The following is an 18,626-nucleotide window of genomic DNA, read 5'->3' as shown; positions in this document are numbered from 1 at the left end:
TTCACTTTCACTTTCGGTTCCGCTATCTTCTCCACTTGATTTGTCCGTTTCGAAGCGTAATCCATTGTGAATAGATATAATTTGCTCGTTCAAAGTCGACAAATCGAATTCGTCTGAACTTGAGCTGATCTGATCTTTATCCATATTTAGAAGGCTCAAAAACTTTTAAACTGCTATTTTCACTGTCAAGACTGTTTTAGGCGAATGCTAAGCTGAGACTAATTAAGCTAAGCTGAGAATTGGCTAAGAACACGGGCTATATGTATATCGCATCGCACATCGGAAATAAATATACCGAGTTCCAAAACGCCCGGGCGCCGTAGCAGCGCCGCTCGAGTGCAAAGGGCTAATAACTATGAATTATAAACTATTAACTATAAAACTGAACATTGTACAAGAATTTGCAAGCGTGCGTTGATGAGACGAAGCTTCGGTGTTTTCGGAGTGCGGAGTGTAATAAAATATTTCCCTTTACCCAGCGATCGAGTTGATCCTCGATCAACGGTAAGGGATAACGATACCTAATCTTCTAATTCTTCTTTTTAACCAAAATAATCGGATTCGCGTATGAAGACGTGCTCTCACGTACAATGTTTTTACTTAACAAATCAGCAACAATAGCATTTACCTTTTCTCGCTCCACGAGGGACAGGCGGTACGGATGGTAACTTATTACCTGATTGGTCTTAGTACAAATTTTCATCTCCCCGGTCGTCACACACCGAGAAGAATTCGTCGGGGCTATCATGTGTTGGTATTTGCCAATCAACGAACTCAAGGCGCTCCGTTCGTCAGAATTATCGCTACCAACGTCGTAACACGGGGCTGGGGTCCTCTTCTCCGACAAAGGTGTTTCCTTAACACGTTGCAGGTTGGTTCCCTCCGCGCTGCTCACCGACCTCAGGCTTCCACCTTCCAGCACATTCCTCCCCACGATTGCATCGTAGGCCAGGTTACTATCGGACACCTCAAGGAAGTCTAATTCCAATGACGCGTCTTCTGCCTGCAAGATAATCGTGGTGCGTCCCAGTGCCCCCTTTTCGAGCAAAAGGGGCACGTTATCCGCTTTTCCAAATTCTCCTTCTGCTCTAGCTTCAAAATCTAAAAATTAATCTAAACATGCCCCACCTCGTCACACGTGTAACAGCGTTTCTTTACCTGCCGCTGCTTATTTGAATACTCCTTGCATTCAAATCCACTACATTCTTTCCTTCGGGTCACTCGGCCAAGTCTCAAACATCCTTTTCTAGCATCGATTTAATTTCGCTGACCATTGCCAATAGCCATTCATTGGCATCCTTACCAGATATGGCAATGTCCATGGGAACTTCAGTAGCGTAGTCTGCAAAATTCTCTGTATCTCTCGTACTTTCAGAATATACCTTACGTGGTCTGCCTCTACTTCTGGTTTTTATTATTCGTGGACGCCCGCGGCTTCTCTTTTTTTTTGTACTTCAGTGTTCTGTACTTCTTTCTGAACTTCAGTGTTTTCCCCGATTTCGTCTTCAATAATGTCTTCAATTTCGTCCATATGAGGTGCCTCTTTATCAGAAAATTTGACTATCAGTTGATCCTCATCGTTTTTATCCTCTTTAGTTAAATTTTCTTCAGTCTGATTCAAATTATCCATTGAATCTGTAAACTTTACATCACGGCTTATCACGATTTTGTTTGTGTTTGTGTCTAAGAGCCGGCATCCTTTAAAATTTTCATCGAAACCTTTAGAAGCCATTTCTTTAATTGCCTCAAAATCCCTATGGCCTAATTTACTGTGCCAAGTATGCTGACAGTTTTGAGAATGCTGATTCTTGACAATAAGAGCTTTATCTATCCATCTTAACTTATACAAATCTCCACACATATCAGCTTTCACTATACCTTTATCTTTATGCTTTATTGCACATGTTCTTTTAGTAAATATCACTTCAAAATCTTGTTCTGTTAATTTCTTGACAGATATTAAATTTTCTCTCAATACTGGAACAAATAGTACATTTTTAATAGGAATTATTAGAGGGTTACCTTTAGAGTCTTCGCATAAGATTTCTCCATTTCCTCTGCCTTCAACTTCTGTGTAAGAACCATTTGCAAGTCTTACTTTCTCTTTATTGCACTTTTCCAGAGTCTTAAAAAATTGTCTGTTGTGGCACATGTGACTCGTGGCACTTGAATCTATACACCAATCATTTTTATCCCAGGATATATCACTATTTTCAACATGGAAACATACCTCGCTTGCAGAAGTGTTCGCACTTGAATTTTTATTTATTACTTGACTGGCCCTTGATGTGGTTGTGTGAGGATTCTTTTCTTTCCACTTCTGATACTTTATACAATGTTTCGTGGTATCTCCACGAAATATAATTCGTTACGGTTTATTTTATTTTACATTTTTTCGAATACCAGATGGCTGGCAATTTGTACCAGGGACAGTACCCAAACTACAAATTACCAGCATGTTTATTGCACGCAAATCAACAAGACCGTTTTTGAGAGTTAGTTTATTACTTAATACGGCAGTTAGAATATTTTAGATTTTTTGAAGTCCTCAGTGGCCAATTGCCCGTGCCATAAACATGAGTTTCCAAAGGGTCGCCAAACTGACCCTGGTGACCGTCATTCCCATCAGGTAATCGGCACCCATAGCCATCGGAAACTCCATCAAATTTTGTTTAAACATTTACCGTTACGGCTTCCACTTCCACTGACACTTCCTACTTCCTACAAATCGCGTTTCGGACGCAAGGAAGTAGGGATAGGTCAGTGGTGCCTAAATTCAATTGGTCAAGAAAAATGACTGATCAGGCGAAGAGGTGGAAGCACACACTTTTCTTGTAAGCAAATAGAAAAGTCGTTCACTAGTTATACCAAAAAACTCAGAAAAGAAACATCATAATCTCTTCAACCGGGAAACATTATAATCCCGCGTTTTAGTTTTCAAAGTCCATACAGTTTCATTTTTACTCCTAATTAAACAGTTATTTTTCATAATCGCACAATTACACCCCGAAATATTTTCTACCTCCGTAAACAGTCGTAGGAATTTACGAAAAAACATACAATCTTTTTTAAGATGTCCTGGCTTCTTACAGAAATAACAGGTATAATTACTTGACTGTTCCTTGAACTGATTTAATCTAGATTATACATATGTATAGGCGTAGTGGTTACATAAGAATAAAATCTTTAGATACTTAATAAGCATAGTTTAAACTATAACTGTATAATAATATTTAGATTAACATGGATACTTTACTAACATATTTTTATCGAATTACTAAACTGCACTATAACCGCATTTTCGGTGTAACCGGAAGGGCCTGAAGTGGCGGTCGCGATCGGAACGCACCCTATAGACCAGGGGTGGCCAAGTTCCTTGATAGTCCAAGCCATTTTTCAAAATTTGAAATGTTTCGCGAGCCGCAATTAAATACGTATTTAAAAGGAATGCAAAAAAGGTATTAAAAAAATTTTTTTTACAGAAATTACATTTATTGAAAACATAAATAAAAGTACAAAATATGTGTATTGAATTTAAATCTTAAAAATTAAACACATTTATTTCACTTCTCTTGATAATTCTTTAAAATTTGGTGAATAATTGGTGACAGCACTTCTCAGTAATTCTTTGAGATGCTGGTTAGTTAATACTGATCGGTGTTTGGATTTCACGAATTTTAAAGTGGAATAAAATGATTCACATAAGTACGTTGTTCCGAATATTGAAATAATTCGACAAGCAGCCTTTTTTAATTCAGGATACTTCGATTCTAGTACAAATTTCCAAAATTCGGTAATCGACGTCGACTTATATTTTAATTGTAGAGCTTGATCTTCTTGCATCTCTATTAATTCTAATTCTCCAGATGCTTTTTGGGTCATAATTATACTGGAAATGGAAAACTCACCTTGAATTATGTTAATTTCAAATGGATTCAGAAAAAAATTTAGAGACGATTTAACATATTTCAAGACTTGAAATATATTTTGGAGTTCCGTCAATATTCCTTCTAGCTTTTTTATATACTCGTTGAGTTTTTCTTGTTTAACCCTTTGCACTCGGCACAATCCTGGACATTGGCTACCAGCTACTCGACGCTACTTTGCGGCAGAAACGTGCTTTTACAGACCCTCGTATTATTTAGTATGGTTTTGGAACTAACTAACGTATTATAATGATATTGGACTTATATGAATTGGATGAAATCGAGAAATGTATATTTGCAAAAAAAATCAATATTTCATTTTTTATAATTTTCTACAGTATGGTAAATTTTGAAACACTCCCCTAAATGCACAGCAGGCTGATTAGTGCACGTTTCGCAGTAATAAGTAGTTTGACGCCTGCCACCGAATGTTTTCCTGTCGGAATAAACAATGCAATCCTGCTATCTTTGTCCTACATCAGGAATATGAAGTTTATTTTCTAATCTATTGTCCTCAAAAGATGTGGATGGACGCGTTCTTGACTCACGAAACTCACCCCTCAACTGGTCAATGAGTGCCTTGACAAACTTATTATTACTAACTCGCAAAAAAACTTTTACCAAACAATTTATTTACCAAAAAAAGAATCATATCCGATTTCCTCACTCGTTAGATCTATCTACGAGGTGTGACACGAAAGTAACGAGACTAGTCCAATAAATCATTGTACCTGCAGAATCAGTTCTCCGTGACATTATCACCTTCAAAGTAGTCTCCTTCAGCATTCACACACTTTTGCATTTGGTGCTGGCCTTGCTGGTAACAATTCTGGAACGAGGTTTTTGGAAGTCCCTTTAGGAGATTCTCCGTTTCTGCCTGAACCTCTTCAACTGAGGTGAAATGGGTTCCCATTAAGCAAAATTTAACTGTAGGAAATAAAGAAAAGTCTCATGGAGCCAAATCAGATGAATAAGGAGGATGCCCCATCACAGTAATAGTTTTACTGGTCAGAAACTACTTGGCAGTCAGTGCCGTGTGAGCGGATGCATTGTCCAGGTGCAACGACCATCCATCGCTTCATAACTGTGGCCTTTCTTTCCAAATTTTTTCACTAAATCTTTTTAGGACTTTAATGTAATAGTATTGGTTAACAATCTGACCACTGGGAAACCACTCAACCATTACAATTTCATTAATGTGGAATTTTGATTTTGACATGCGTGCGTTTTAGGTTTTGGGGATCCTGGAGACTTCCACTCCATTGACTGGCGCTTACATTCTGGGTCATAGGTAAAAATCCAAGTCTCATCACATGTTACAAAAGATTTCAACAAATTTTACAAACAACTTGATGTTTATATGCTGTTCGACTTTTACGTTAGACATTTTTCCGGCAGAATGCAGTTGCACGTGTTCACTAAATAACACAATACTTCCAAATGGTATGACCGATTCAATCGAAATTGGCAACATGGATAGAGGAGGTATGTGGGATGATGCCACAAAAAACAATTGCTGCCAATTCCATTGTTTTTTCAAGCTACAGACCTAGTCTCGTTACTTTTGTGTCACACCTCGTATACCAGGCGACGCTGCAAATAAGACTGAGCTCAGCTTTAGAAATCTTTTCTTCCAGATTTAGACTTGTTTATTTATGTTTATAAATCTCAGTATGCATGTTCACATACTTACTTTTCTTCTACAAACTTGTCTTATCGCCCTTTTCAAGTGGCGCCTTTCAAGTGCTCGGACCGTCGCACAGTGGCGAAAAACGGCGAAAACGTGGACAAAAGTCAAAAAATGAAAATCGCAATTCTTGAAATCCGTTTAATGGAATTAGTTTATAAGGAATCTGTGCATACTGTTTTCACAGTTTTAATGATTTTATTACTACCATTTCGAAGATATGAGCCTCCAAAGTTGAACATTTTTTAAAGTCAATTTTTCCGGGTAAAGTTTAACATAATGCTGTTCATTATTTTTTAAATATTATGTTCATCCATTATTATCGGCTGTTTATATGATACTTTAACATTATAATTATGTAGGTTGCACAACAAAATGTTTATTATTAACACTGATATGGAAAAACATATAAACCATAGTCATATTTAATGTTTGTGTAAGGTAAAAGTTGTGATCTTCACCTCGGTTCACCTACCAAATAGGCTTAAATGAAAGCTGGAAGCTTCCCGAACAAGAATCTATAACAATATCTTGCGGTAATTTGCGGTCTTATGAGTTATTCCCATTTTTGTCCATATGCGCACCCTATTAACGCGCGCGACAACAGCAGTCCCGGACGTTTCACAGTTAACAAAGTTTAACATAATACTACTTAATTATTATTTAATTATTATATTCATCCAGTTTTATTGGCATTTTTTATGGTACTTTAGTATAATAATTATGTAGGTTGCATATCAAAAGGTTTATCTTTAACACTGATACAAACTGAAAAAGGAGATATAAACCATAAACGTACTTAATGTTTATGTAAGGGAAAAGTTGTGAATTCCACCTCGGTTCACCTACCAAATAGGCTTAAATGAAAGCTGGAAACTTCCGGAACAAGAATCTGTAAAGATATCTTGCGGTAATTTGCGGTTTTCTGAGTTATTCACATTTATGTTCACGCGCGCGCCCTAATATCATATGTGACAACAGCGGTTTCGAACGTTTTTCAAATATGTCGTCGCTGACCGTTGCAAAAAGTCTTGTTTTGTAGGTGAGATTTCAATATCCACACCCATATATATATATTACATATTAGATATTTAAACATTATTAAATAATTTAAAAAATAAAAATTTATTTGCAATTTCTGATAATAAAAAATTAATTTGCTAATGAAAAAAATATTATTATGATAGTTCAAACATTCAAGTTTAAAATGCAAAAAGATTTAATTAATTTCGATAAATAGTTTACGAGATAAAAATTCATACGTACTAGTTAACTAACCGTATTAGTTAACTAACAAATCAAAATTCGATTTTTAACACAAAAAATTAATTTGTAACACTAATATAATCATTCTATCTAAAAACATTTAAATAATTTATCTCAGAATCGAAGATATTAGTTTTGTTCACGTTTTCGCCGTTTTTCGCCACTGTGCGTCGTGGCCCTGGGTCCCGTGATGAATCGCCGTTGAAGAGATGTTAAAATATTCCTATTTCCTCGTTGTAGTTGGTTAACTAATCTCGCGTGATTTATCACAAGAGCTCGGAGGTTCGATAGGACAAGTCAAGTCCAGGTATTTCAGTATTAAAGGTGACACAATATAATAATATATATTATGTCAATATATTCTCAATAATAACGTGTATAAATACCCTTGTTACGTCCCGGATGGTAGACGCATTTGGAGCGGTTGCAAAAGGGGATAGTATTATCCTTTCATGTAACGTGATTTGCTTTGTAAGAAATTTCTGCGCCTTCGCAGAGGAAGGTATTTCCTAATATTCCGTCCATGGGAATAGGAAAATCGTTGGGTACTACCTGGAATAGGGAGGTTACTCCATGTATGGTAATATTCGTTGAACCGAGGGTAGGAACGCGGGCGGAAGTTATTCCTGAGATATTAATTTTCCCGTTCGTATCGACAAGGGTATCACCTTTAAGTGAACCGATTTTTATTAGATTCGGTTCGGTGCCGGTATCTACCATGAAAGTGGCATCATGCAATAATTCCGAGGCCGAGATTTTTACTTGGGGAATGACATCTTCGTCTATTCCGATGACGGAGATTCGGGGATCTCGTGGTTTATTGTTCGGACCGATTTCGCTGATTTCTCCCCCCGGTAACGGTCCGCGTTTGACGGGAGGGGGTGCCCGTTTCCCGACTTCAGGAAATTGGCAAACATACGCTTACGACATTGGTGAATGTCGTGTCCAGGGAAATTGCAGTATGAGCAAGTGGTTGCGGTAGGTTTGGGACTTGCGTTTTCGTATTTCGAAGGCATAAGGGGTTTTGCGCGGCTATCTGGACGGAATACGGATCCACGGTGGCGGTCGTCTGTGCGACGAGCTTCAGCGCGATAAGGGATCTGTTCGCGGGAATGTTGTGACTCGTATTTTTGTGGGTGTAACGGTTCGACGTGGTTATCGCGGAAAGGAGACTCGGGACGATATGCGTAACGCGGCTCTTCCTTATAACGTGGGGGTTCTCGCACTGGAGAATAATTTCGTGTTATAAGGTGCGGAGATGGGGAACGCCACGTGTCGCGGGTTGGCATGTATGATCGGCGAGGCGGTGACGTAGACCGCCTATTGGAAATCGGGCATCGCGTTTCGGAGAACTGAACGCGACGGGCTTGACGTGCGATTTATCGTATCTCTGTTTATCGAGTTGGAGTTGTTTATAGGACCGGATTGCTCCATTAACCCTTTCGCTTCGAGCGCCGGATATATCCGGCATCCGCGCGGCGACTTGTGCGTACGAGCGCCGGATATATCCGGCATCCACACGGTGACCTGTGCGTACGAGCGCCGGATATATCCGGCATCCACATGATGTGCATACAAGTACCATCTGTGGTCAATGACAAATTTTTCGTTATCGGCAGAATGTTTTGAACTGATTTTATTGATATATTCGATTAATCCAATATATCAAACACCAAAGAGTAAGTGTACTTTATTGATATATTCGATTAATCCAATATATCAATAAAGTGATATATTGTGATATAATATATCAATAATCACCTATTCTTTGGTGTTATATCAAAACCGCATCCAAAATATCTATCGGATCTTGCGGATTATATTCATTTTTCTACGAATACATATCGTGTTCTATAAGAATTAAGAATAGATCGGCTCAAGGTATTATTCTTTTTTTAAAAATAAAAAATTGTAAATATGTAAATAGCTAAGAATTTGTCAACTGTAATTAGTCTAATGTCTTTAGAGTAACTAATATAATTTTGTTTAACTGTTTTCATCTTAAAATGTGAGGAATACATGCTATAGTAGAGCAACAATTGTTTTATTAAGCATAGTAATTATTTAAGACTTAAAAAATGTATATACAAAAACCACGCGCACTGTGCACATTTCTGGCGCGTGCTTTCGTACGGTGACGACACTTCGGCGGACCGGACTGCCGAAGCGAAAGGGTTAAAGACACGCGATACCGGATGGTCGCGCAAAAGTCGAATTTCGAGCCGAATGCTAGGTATAAGACCATCGATAAAACTGTTCACAGTCAATGTATCTATTTCTGACGCGGGTACCGTATGAAAGTCTGAGATCGCATCACTCTACTCTTTAACTCTACTAATGTAATCTAATATGTGTTCATTTACGCCCATGTAGATATTGGCCATTTCTCCGCGATAATGATCTACCGTTCGACTGGGGCCAAATGCTTCTTTTAACCGGTTACACAAAGTTGCGACGTCGTCTATGCGTTCATCTTCAACTGCAATCGCGGCGCGTCCGCGCAAACGCACAGTAATTAACTTTACGAGGGTTCGTTCGGCATGAACAGGGATGATATCGCGGGCTCTTCGGCAAGCGCGCGTAAATTGAAGAACGGATATATTATTTCCGTCAAATGTGGGAAGAGTGTTGACTGCTTCGCGGAGCGTATACTCCCATAGCTCGGTTGCCATGCTTGGGGTCGTGGGGGTCAGGGGTAGCGCAGAGGTTGATGGACCCGCGGGAGAGTCTTGTACATCTCCTAATTTTTGGCGCGCGTCTTTTAACTCACGGCGGAGATCATCTCTTTCGCGGCGATCTTTCTCCAATTGACTACGTTCGCGTTCAAGGGCTTGCGCTTCTTCACGTAATCTTTTTTCGCGGTCAGAGATTTGTTTCTGGTACGCGCGGAGTTCATGTTCGCTTAAGGGCTCGGAGGAACTTGCTTTTGACGCGGAACGGAGTTCTGGACCGGCAGGCATTTTCGACATTTAATAAGATCGCGATATTCGAATTTCCTAGAACGCTGTTAATTTCTTCGCGGGAGTTTGGCGTCTCGAATGTCGGCGTTAGTTCAGCACTGAGGCGTTTCCCTGCTGCGTTTTATCGCGCTAAGGTGGCTTCCCATTGCCGTTCTTCAGCTCTCAAACGTTTTGCCGTAACTCTTTTTCCAGCGTGGCAACCACGTTTTCGTTTTCTACTAATTTGTTTTGACTAAAGTGAAAAGATTCGGAGAAAAAATAATAAATAATAAAAAGGAAGGCTATACTACAATTGAAACTCAAAGCCGTACCTATGTTTTGCAGCAATTGCTTGTCGCAGCATTCAAGTGCTGACTTGTTTTCGCGCAAGTCGGTAATAGGCTTATGTAAGATATGCTCGTTGTACTGCGACCCTTGGTTAGGCGCAAGATACAGAGCCACAAAATAATATTGCGTTCGAAAAGTAAGACTACAAAATATTCACTGAGTATTAATTCGTAACACTACGAAGCGCGTATTAGGGGTAACTTGTTCGTTCGGCGGTGGACAGTTGACTGGTCAGTGATTGACGCTGAGCTGCTTGGCTCGGCGGGACGCGGTGAACAGTGAGCGTGTGAGTCACGTTGTTTTAGCGCGTAAACAAAGCAATATTTTAATCACTGGAAGAGGGTAATACTATGCCACAACACGATGGGTGATTGTCTTGTATCCCATCGCTACCACCAAATTTGTTACGTCCCGGATGGTACCTTTGCTGATATCAATATGAAGGTCCGGAATCGCTCTTGAATTGACAATCTTTTAGACCACGCGGTACGTGCGCCCGTCGTATGTCAGGGATCCCAGGGTGTACAAGTATGACACAGTACTTACCCGAAGCTTTCTCCTTAACTTTTACAATAGATTTCTCGTCTCGGATCCTTAGGTAGTAGATCCTTCGCTATGATCTTCGTCACAGGTATATCAATAAGTAATAACTGATACTTAACTTCGCGGATAACTGGTCGTGGAATAGGAACTAGACAGGGTAGGTATAAGGTGCGTAGGATCTTACGTAGTTGATATCTACGACCTCCTCGTCTTTGTCTCCCCATGAGCTGACTAAAAATGCAGAGGCATCAAACACATCATATGCGCACCGTGCGGCTATGTCTCGCACCACCGTGGCGATGTGGATTACCTATCTCGACTTCGCAATATAATTGATCTCGTGCGGCTATGTCTCGCACCACCAGATCCAACGTAATCGAGTATACGTATTTTAAATAATCAAAGCTCTTAAAGAGATCTCGGGTTTATAGGAAATGATTAAAAGCGAATATAACTAAATATAAAATATATTCAATACTAAAGATGATGTCGGAATATAAACTAATACAAATGAACTTAGAGTTATAATATAAATGAAACGCGTAGTTTGGAATTGGTAGGAAATGAGTGGAATTAGAATGGGAATTAGCAGAGTCCAGCACGAGGGGATCGGACCCTGTGACTAATCGGACTGCTACTGCTCGCGAGGCTATTCGAACTGGGCTTTTTATATTGCTCGGTGGTGTCAGAAGAGAAGATAAAGGGAGATTAGTTATGATCTGTTATTAGATAAGGAAATCATAGATTAGATAGTGATATTCATAGCAGGAATTAGATAGGGATGTTCATGGCAGGATGTTTAGGTTAAGATAAAGGATGAACTTGAGGACCTAGGAGTAAAGGAATGTGAAACTTATGCTATCTTATTTATAACGCACGCGAGACTGTGTCTTACAACTAATTATGTCAGAAATGCAATATATATACATATATACTTAATAATAATAATAATCCTTAGACAAGTAGTCCTTAAGCAACTAGATCAAATGTCGTCGCACGACGTCACACTCTCGTATAATATGCTTCTTATTTGTACTCACTCGACGAAAGGGAAGTCGGTTACGATCTCCTGAGGAATCAAACTAGGTTGATGTGATGATTGTTGGATATGTGGTAGATGGACGGGCCGCAGGAAGGATTACCTGTCTCCGAGGTTACCGGTAAGTAGACTATGTGTTGTTGGTTAATGGACGGCCCTGGAGCAGGATGACCTGTCTCCTAGGTAACCGGTAGGCGGACTGAAGGTAGGAGGTATGGAATGAGGTGGCTTTTATACTGATTGTGAACAAAGGAAATCGTTCTAGAATATTTTGGTCTGATGCAAGAGGATGTTATGGTTAGGTGTTCGATAAGGGTGTTTATGCTGAGTTTATCTAAAGGAAGTTTACGAAACGTGATCAAGAAGTAGTGATTTGGAATAAAGGAGTTTTGTTCTGAGCGCATGTTATGGTCTGGTGTCGATAAGGGTGTTATGATCAATTTATCTTGAGGGATGTTTATGGATCGGTTTATCTGGAGGATGTTTATGAGACGTGGTCGAAGGATGTTTATAAGATTGGGTTCGAGGAAAGGACTTATCTGGTGGGAAAGGAATGTCGAGTGTTTCCCTACGCTATTCGATTACATGTGGTTCCTAACTCTAAATGATATAAACTAAAATTACGCTTGGAATATAATATGTCTTAAACCTACGGTAAAATACGACTTGAATAATATCTTACGAACTATGATTACATGATGGTTAAGTATATGATGTGTCTTACGTTCTATGGTTATATAAGGGTTGAGTATATGATGTGCCTTACATTCTATGGTTACATATGTGTCTTAATACTAATATAAACGTCGGAGGCCCGACGTCACACCTTCCCCCCCCTAGAAAAAGTCAATTTTTACGCAAGGAAAATTGACTTCGCGAGTAAATCGTTCGCAATCGCAGAGTCTATTCAGGAACACTTTGGGACTTCACTTGTTAGAGTTTATATGTCTCTTTAAGGGAGGGGTAAAGGGGGTCACTAGTCACTTTTGTTTAATACCGGGAGCCTGGTGCGGCAATAGACCTTCTTGTCTGGATGCTCCGGTATATCACACCTGTGATTTGACGGTCCTGGGTGTCTGGTTAGTTGGGGTGGTGGCTGCTCACCGTTAGTTTTCCATGGCCATTCGATTCGTCGCACGTCCATCTTCTTCATTCGTTGCTTCCCCTTTTGGTTGGCTGGTTGTTGGGTCGGTTCGGTGCCGATTGATGCCTGGTTTCCCCTGATGTTGGTTTTCTCAGGTGGCGGGAAGAAATGATCTCGACGAAAGCACACATCCTCGGCCCCGCTGACCTGGCAATACTCGCAAAACAGCTCTCGATCCTTTTCGTTTTTTACTTCATTCACCGGCTGGAGGTTCAACATTCTCCAGACCCTTAGGAAGGACAGCAACGGAGTGCTTATTCTGAAGGGACTTGGTGGCTGGTCCCTGGGGTGTAACTTCTCGGCTTGGTTCTTGACTTCCATGAAGATTGCTCCCTGTATCACTGCCGACATGTCTGCGTTCTGGACCCATTCCGGTCCGCTGATACCGTTAAACTCGTTCGCCACGCCAAACAGTTCCCAAAGGCCAAAGATGTTCGGCCTGGTCCACCCCAGGGGTGTCTTCTCATCCCAAAACCATTTTAGTCGTTCTCTATTGCACTTCCTTTCTTCTTGAATGTTTCCAATGCACTGGGTGCATTGTAGGTGAAATCCTCGTGGTATAAGCGCCCTGGCAAGCAGGCACTCCTGTGTTGAGTGGTTCCAGTTGGCTCGTTTTGGAAAGGTTAGCTGTAATATGCTGTGCTTCCCCATTTCCGACAGTATCGTGGATAGAATTAGCAGGAGTACTGTGATGTTGCCGATGAGTTTTCTGATGCTCGAATGTCGTGGTCCTGCTTCGCTCGCGCTTATATTGCTGACTTTTGTTGTGGTTACCGGTGGGCGTGTTTGAGTTACGATATGGACCACCGCAGTGGGGTTTGTTTCAAACATTCTCACGCAATCCGCTCGCAACACTCTCGTCTTTCCATTTACATTTATCTTAACGATGTCGCTTGATAGTATTTCTGTAACCTCGTAGGGTCCCACGTGTTTTCTTTCACACCCTGACTTACTTAATATAATAACGCGATCGCCTTCTCTGAAATTCGTCACGCGCACCTGACTATTCTGATACCGGGGAGCTCTTGTTTATATCTTCGCCAAATTTTCTCGCGCGTCTATTACAGTGTGAGAAATATTGATGTCTAATGCTTTTAGATATTCTTGGTTCTTAATATTAGGGGTACCGAAAAGTAATCAAAATTTCGTTTGCTTTCGAAAAACATTTATTTATTAAAGAAATCTTAAATGCTAATCAACAAAATCATTTCCATTATTTTCTAACGCTTTTTGTTAGCGTAAAGGCATTTGTTCGATTTTCTTTTTAAAAAAGTACTTCAATTTTTCGTTGAAAAACTTTGAAGTCATCGAAGAAATTTTGATTACTTTTCGGTAGCCCTAATAGATTTTTGTGCCATATGAGCTACTACCGGCGAAGAAATAGTATTGTCAACTATACCCTTTTCCGCGCGCGGAATGGTTATTTCCAGGTCGTTGGGGATTCGGGATTTTTCTCCGTTTACCGCGTCTGAGCTTTCCCGGTCTAAAGGATGGTGGTCCATCGAGATACAACAGGCCAAATTATCTCGCCACACCTTCGATTGATCCCTAATACCAAATATAGTACATCAAGTTAGCGCGGTGCAATCGCCAATCTGCTCGCTCTTGGAATTCGACGAGTCTGAGTTATCATTTATGTTATCCTGGTTCGATATTTGTGCGGATGTTAATGGTCGCGAAGTTTGATTGTGTAAATTATCTGAGTGTATAGGAAGTTCGAATGCCTTGCCGAATGGAAGCATTATTACCCCTAACAGTCGAATCGGGAGTACAATTTGATCGATCGAACATTTCCTTTAAATGCTTTGGCCTGAATCAAGTTTATCCGGATTATCAAATGGTAGAACTAATTCCTTCCAGCGAACGCACTGATCTCTCATAGAAACTTCCGCGTCTTTTAAGAAAGTCTGCCCCAATATTCTCCGCATAGATATAGGGAAAGAATCAGGGACTACGTAAAATCTAAATCGTGCACCGAATAATGTTATGTTCACTGTGCCGAGTGCCGCGGTTGTGTGTGCGGTGATTCCAGAAATCTCTAATTTATCTTCGGGGTTTACTCGCGTGTAGGGTTTTAGAGCGTCAAGTTTAACTAAATTAGATTCAGCACTGGTGTCGACCATCATAACCGACTGCGATTTTAGCTCCGGAGCGTTTACTCTGATTTGGGGGATTGTTGTTTCACAGCCGTCGACGCAATTGATTCTGGCTGTTCTAGTGTGACCGCGTGCACTGTTTTCGTGCTTGGGCCCTCCCATCCCTTGGTCGCCGCGGGTGGGAGGGCTCGCTCGTTTCCGGAATTCCGCATTCGTTCGCTGTATTATCGTCTCCTGCACTCGTGCAGATCATGGCCCGGAATATTACAGTACCGGCAAAATTTTTCCGATCGCGGCGGATCTCGCCTATCGTCTCTACGAAGATATCGCGTAAATCCACGGTCTGATTGATAGTTTCGCGACAGAGCGGGTGACGTTGACCGCCACGAGTCGCGATGCGGTGGACTACTTAGCCTACGCTCGCGCCATTCTGGTGTTTGGTCGCGCCTTTCAAAATTCACGCGACGCGTTTCGGTACGACCTAGTCTCGATTTTTCTAATTCGAGGCGCTTGAATACGGAGATCGCTTCCCTGAACACACATTTTAACGGCTGAGACGCGACCTGTTTCACTTCTAAACGCAACGGTGACATTAATCCGTCGATAAAACAATTTTTTACGAAATCGTTAATTTCGTCTACATCAGGAATGCTTCTATCGCAATCGAGGATCGCATCGCGCAAATCCTTTACACGAGTTATAAAGTCTAAAATGTGCTCACCGCTCTTCATGTACGCATTCGCCAATTCGTCGCGGTAGTAATCGATGGTTCGCTGTGGTCCGAAGATATCCTTCAGCAAATTGCATAATTCGGCGACGGTGTCCGCTTCCTCATCTTCGACGGCGGCAGCTCTTTTGCGTGTTCGCGTAAATGTTAACAAAGTCGGTGTTGTGCCGTTGAACGCAGGTACCATCTTCACGGCTTCGCTTAATGTGTAGCTGACAGATTCACCTCCGACAGCGACGCTCGGCACCTCCATTCTTGCGGGAAGTTCCTCGGGAATGTCCATCTTCTTCGGGATTGCGCCCTGGTCCTTTTCAGCGCCCCGGATTTTTGCCAATAATGCCTCGTTCTGTCGACGAGCTTGTTCTAACTCACGTCTTTCATCGTCGAGTTTCCTGGTCTCCTCCCGGAGGCGTTTCTCCTTCTCAATCTGCTGTTTTTGGATGATGGCGACTTCGTCCTCGCTTATTTGCTCCGTCTGTCTGGGCCGAAGCTCCATCGTCGACGTCCTCTGGGTCCCACCCGGTTGAGACGGCATGTTGATGACAGAACTCATTCACTGTGGGTGGGCACGACCACTCGCCCTCGTGGAACGCACGAAAAAAAAAATCAACCAACACTTTGTCAGGAATAACCCGCTGGTTTATACACTTTGATGGCACTTTTTGTGTCCAAAATATCGTAACTCAACAACGGCACTTCGCGTGATGACGTCCCAGTGTCCGATTCACTGTCCAATGTCACTATCTCTGGTCTAAACACTTGTTCCAGGAATTCCTCCTCAAGGAGCTGCAGCTTCCTTGCCTTTATACTCTTCTGCCCGCACGGCAGCCACGCTTCCTTTTTCCCCAATTTTCAAACGATGATGAATAAAAATGATTTAACCCGTGTAAAAGAAAGGTAAGATTTCTGTACCCAGTTTCAATGACTTACCGACATGCTGTTAGTTAGCGTATTAAGCAGCGTTCGGAGACGCGCAAAAATCCGTTCACCAGCAGCGGTTGTCGGCTCGTTATTGAGCTAATCACTATTTATACGCGAAAAATTCGTAGTTTCTTTCAATACCGTGGCAACACCTTCGCTTTTACGCGCAAGTGTGACACGAATATCTACGGAGAACTAACGAATTTGTGCACAGAATACACTAAGTCCCTTCCAGGCAAGATGTAGTACAGCCCTGGAGCGCACGTACCGCTTGCAAAGTCGAGAACGTTAGGAATCTGCTCTATCGAAAACACTGAAGCGCGAAACTAAACGTCTTCACCATACTACGGAGCGTGACTGAATGAGCGAGCCGTTGCGGTTGCAGCGAGTGCGTCATACGCGCTGGCGTGAGACCCGGCGCGTCGTGGGAACTGGCGCGCTCAGGAATGCGGCGCCTTTATCTCCTGCTCGGTACGGTCGAGCGTCTGGCCGGTGTCGCCTAACGTCTGGCGTGCTCCTTATCTCGAGACCTCCTTGCTTGCTTTGTTTCTTCTCACGCTGCGTAATCTTGGCCCGTAGAAAGTCACGTAGGCAGCTATCTCTCCACGGTGCTGAGTCAATCCCACCGCTATCACCAATTTTGTTACAGCCAGGGGTGTCCAACGAAATAATATTCTATTTCGTTCGCCTCGCTGTCTGTATCTTTCGATTATTTCTCTCAGCTTTCGGGTTAGCGCAGCTCTTAGGCGGACGTCGTGGCCCTGGATCCCGTGGAAGCAGCTGTTGTTGGAGACGTTGAAATATTTCTATGTCCTCGCCGTAGTTGGTTAACTACGTCTTGCGTGATTTATCACTGAAGCTCGGAGGTTCGATAGTATAAGTCAAGTCGTGCAGGTATTAGGTATTGAAGTCGACACAGTATAATTATATATCAATATATTCTTCAATAATAAACCCTCGAATATATGTATGTGTGGTTCCTTTATAATATGTTCTTATGTCTACTCACTCGACGGAAGGGGAGTCGGTTACGATCTCCCGAGGAATCAGACTGGGCTGATATGATGATTGCTGGATGGATGGACGGGCCTCAGGCAGGATTACCTATCACTGAGGTTACTGATAGGCAGACTATGGCTGACTGGAGCTGGGTAATAAGGAATGAGGTAGCTTTTATAGTGGTTAAGGACAAAGGAAATCGTTCTAGAACGTTCTGGGCTGATGTAAGAGGATGTTATGGCTAGGTGTCTGATAACGGAGGATTGGGTTTATCTAAAGGAAGTTTATGAAACGTGATCAAGGAATAATGATTTGGAATAAAGGAGTTTTGTTCTGACGGATGTTATGGTCTGGAGTCGATAGGGATATCATGATTAATTTGTCTTAAAGGATGTTTATGAGTTGGATTATCAGGAGGATGTTTATAAGGTTGGGTTCGAGGAAAGGACTTGAGGATGTTTATGAGATTAGGTTCGAAGAAAGGACTTATCTTGTGGGAAAGGAATGTCGAGTGGTTCCTACACTACTTGGTTACATACTGGTCCGTAACTTTACGCGATAACATATGAATAAGCTATAGGAAATAGGCGGTGAGATAAAGTAATGATACTCAATTATGTTTTAACAGAAACTTTAATTTAACTTTTGAAGCTCGGAAAGGTACGTCTTTACTAGTCAACGAAAACCGTAAGAATAAGAAAACTCGTCGAAGGAAAAATCCGTTACGAGTCTATAGACCCTATGGGTCCTATGGTGAAACACAAACATCTGTAACCTCTTGCGTCGAAACTCCAACGTTAGTGAAAGTTTACGACCCGATGATTTTTGTTGAAGGCAACACTTATTGTGTTGAATAAATCCAACATAAGCATTGGATATAATATGTATTACGAACTAGGAGGATATAATTGTGGGAATTGGTAAACTTGAAATTAACATTTCTCTGAATATTTCTTTGAACCAAAACCAATTTTAATTAATTGTAAAAGAT

The 18,626-nt window shown here is 41.3% G+C and overlaps 2 protein-coding genes across 6 annotated transcripts in view; one reads left to right on the top strand and one right to left on the bottom strand.

Annotated features, from left to right (window-relative positions):
• The window catches only part of LOC143263908 (uncharacterized), a 47,366-nt gene extending 28,828 nt beyond the window's left edge, over positions 1-18,538 (bottom strand). Inside the window, exons 1-2 of one of the 3 annotated variants that reach the window (XM_076537088.1) lie at positions 15,710-18,538; positions 11,161-14,440 (exon numbers count right to left, since the gene is read on the bottom strand). In XM_076537088.1, the coding sequence (XP_076393203.1) occupies positions 14,376-14,440; positions 15,710-16,268 (624 nt within the window). In that variant the 5' untranslated portion in view covers positions 16,269-18,538 and the 3' untranslated portion in view covers positions 11,161-14,375. Of the gene's footprint in view, positions 1-11,160 lie in introns of those variants that run through there. The other 2 variants (XM_076537087.1, XM_076537089.1) reach the window with 2 other exon arrangements.
• LOC105662208 (protein-L-histidine N-pros-methyltransferase) overlaps positions 1-18,626 on the top strand; it is a 433,690-nt gene that overhangs the window by 302,285 nt on the left and 112,779 nt on the right. The gene's annotated exons all lie outside the window — the stretch shown is intronic.

This window comes from Megachile rotundata, chromosome 11, assembly GCF_050947335.1.
Source record: "Megachile rotundata isolate GNS110a chromosome 11, iyMegRotu1, whole genome shotgun sequence".
NCBI classification, from domain to species: domain Eukaryota; kingdom Metazoa; phylum Arthropoda; class Insecta; order Hymenoptera; family Megachilidae; genus Megachile; species Megachile rotundata.
The sequence above is the reverse complement of the archived record's forward strand: the minus strand, read 5'-3'. Positions and strand labels throughout refer to the sequence as shown.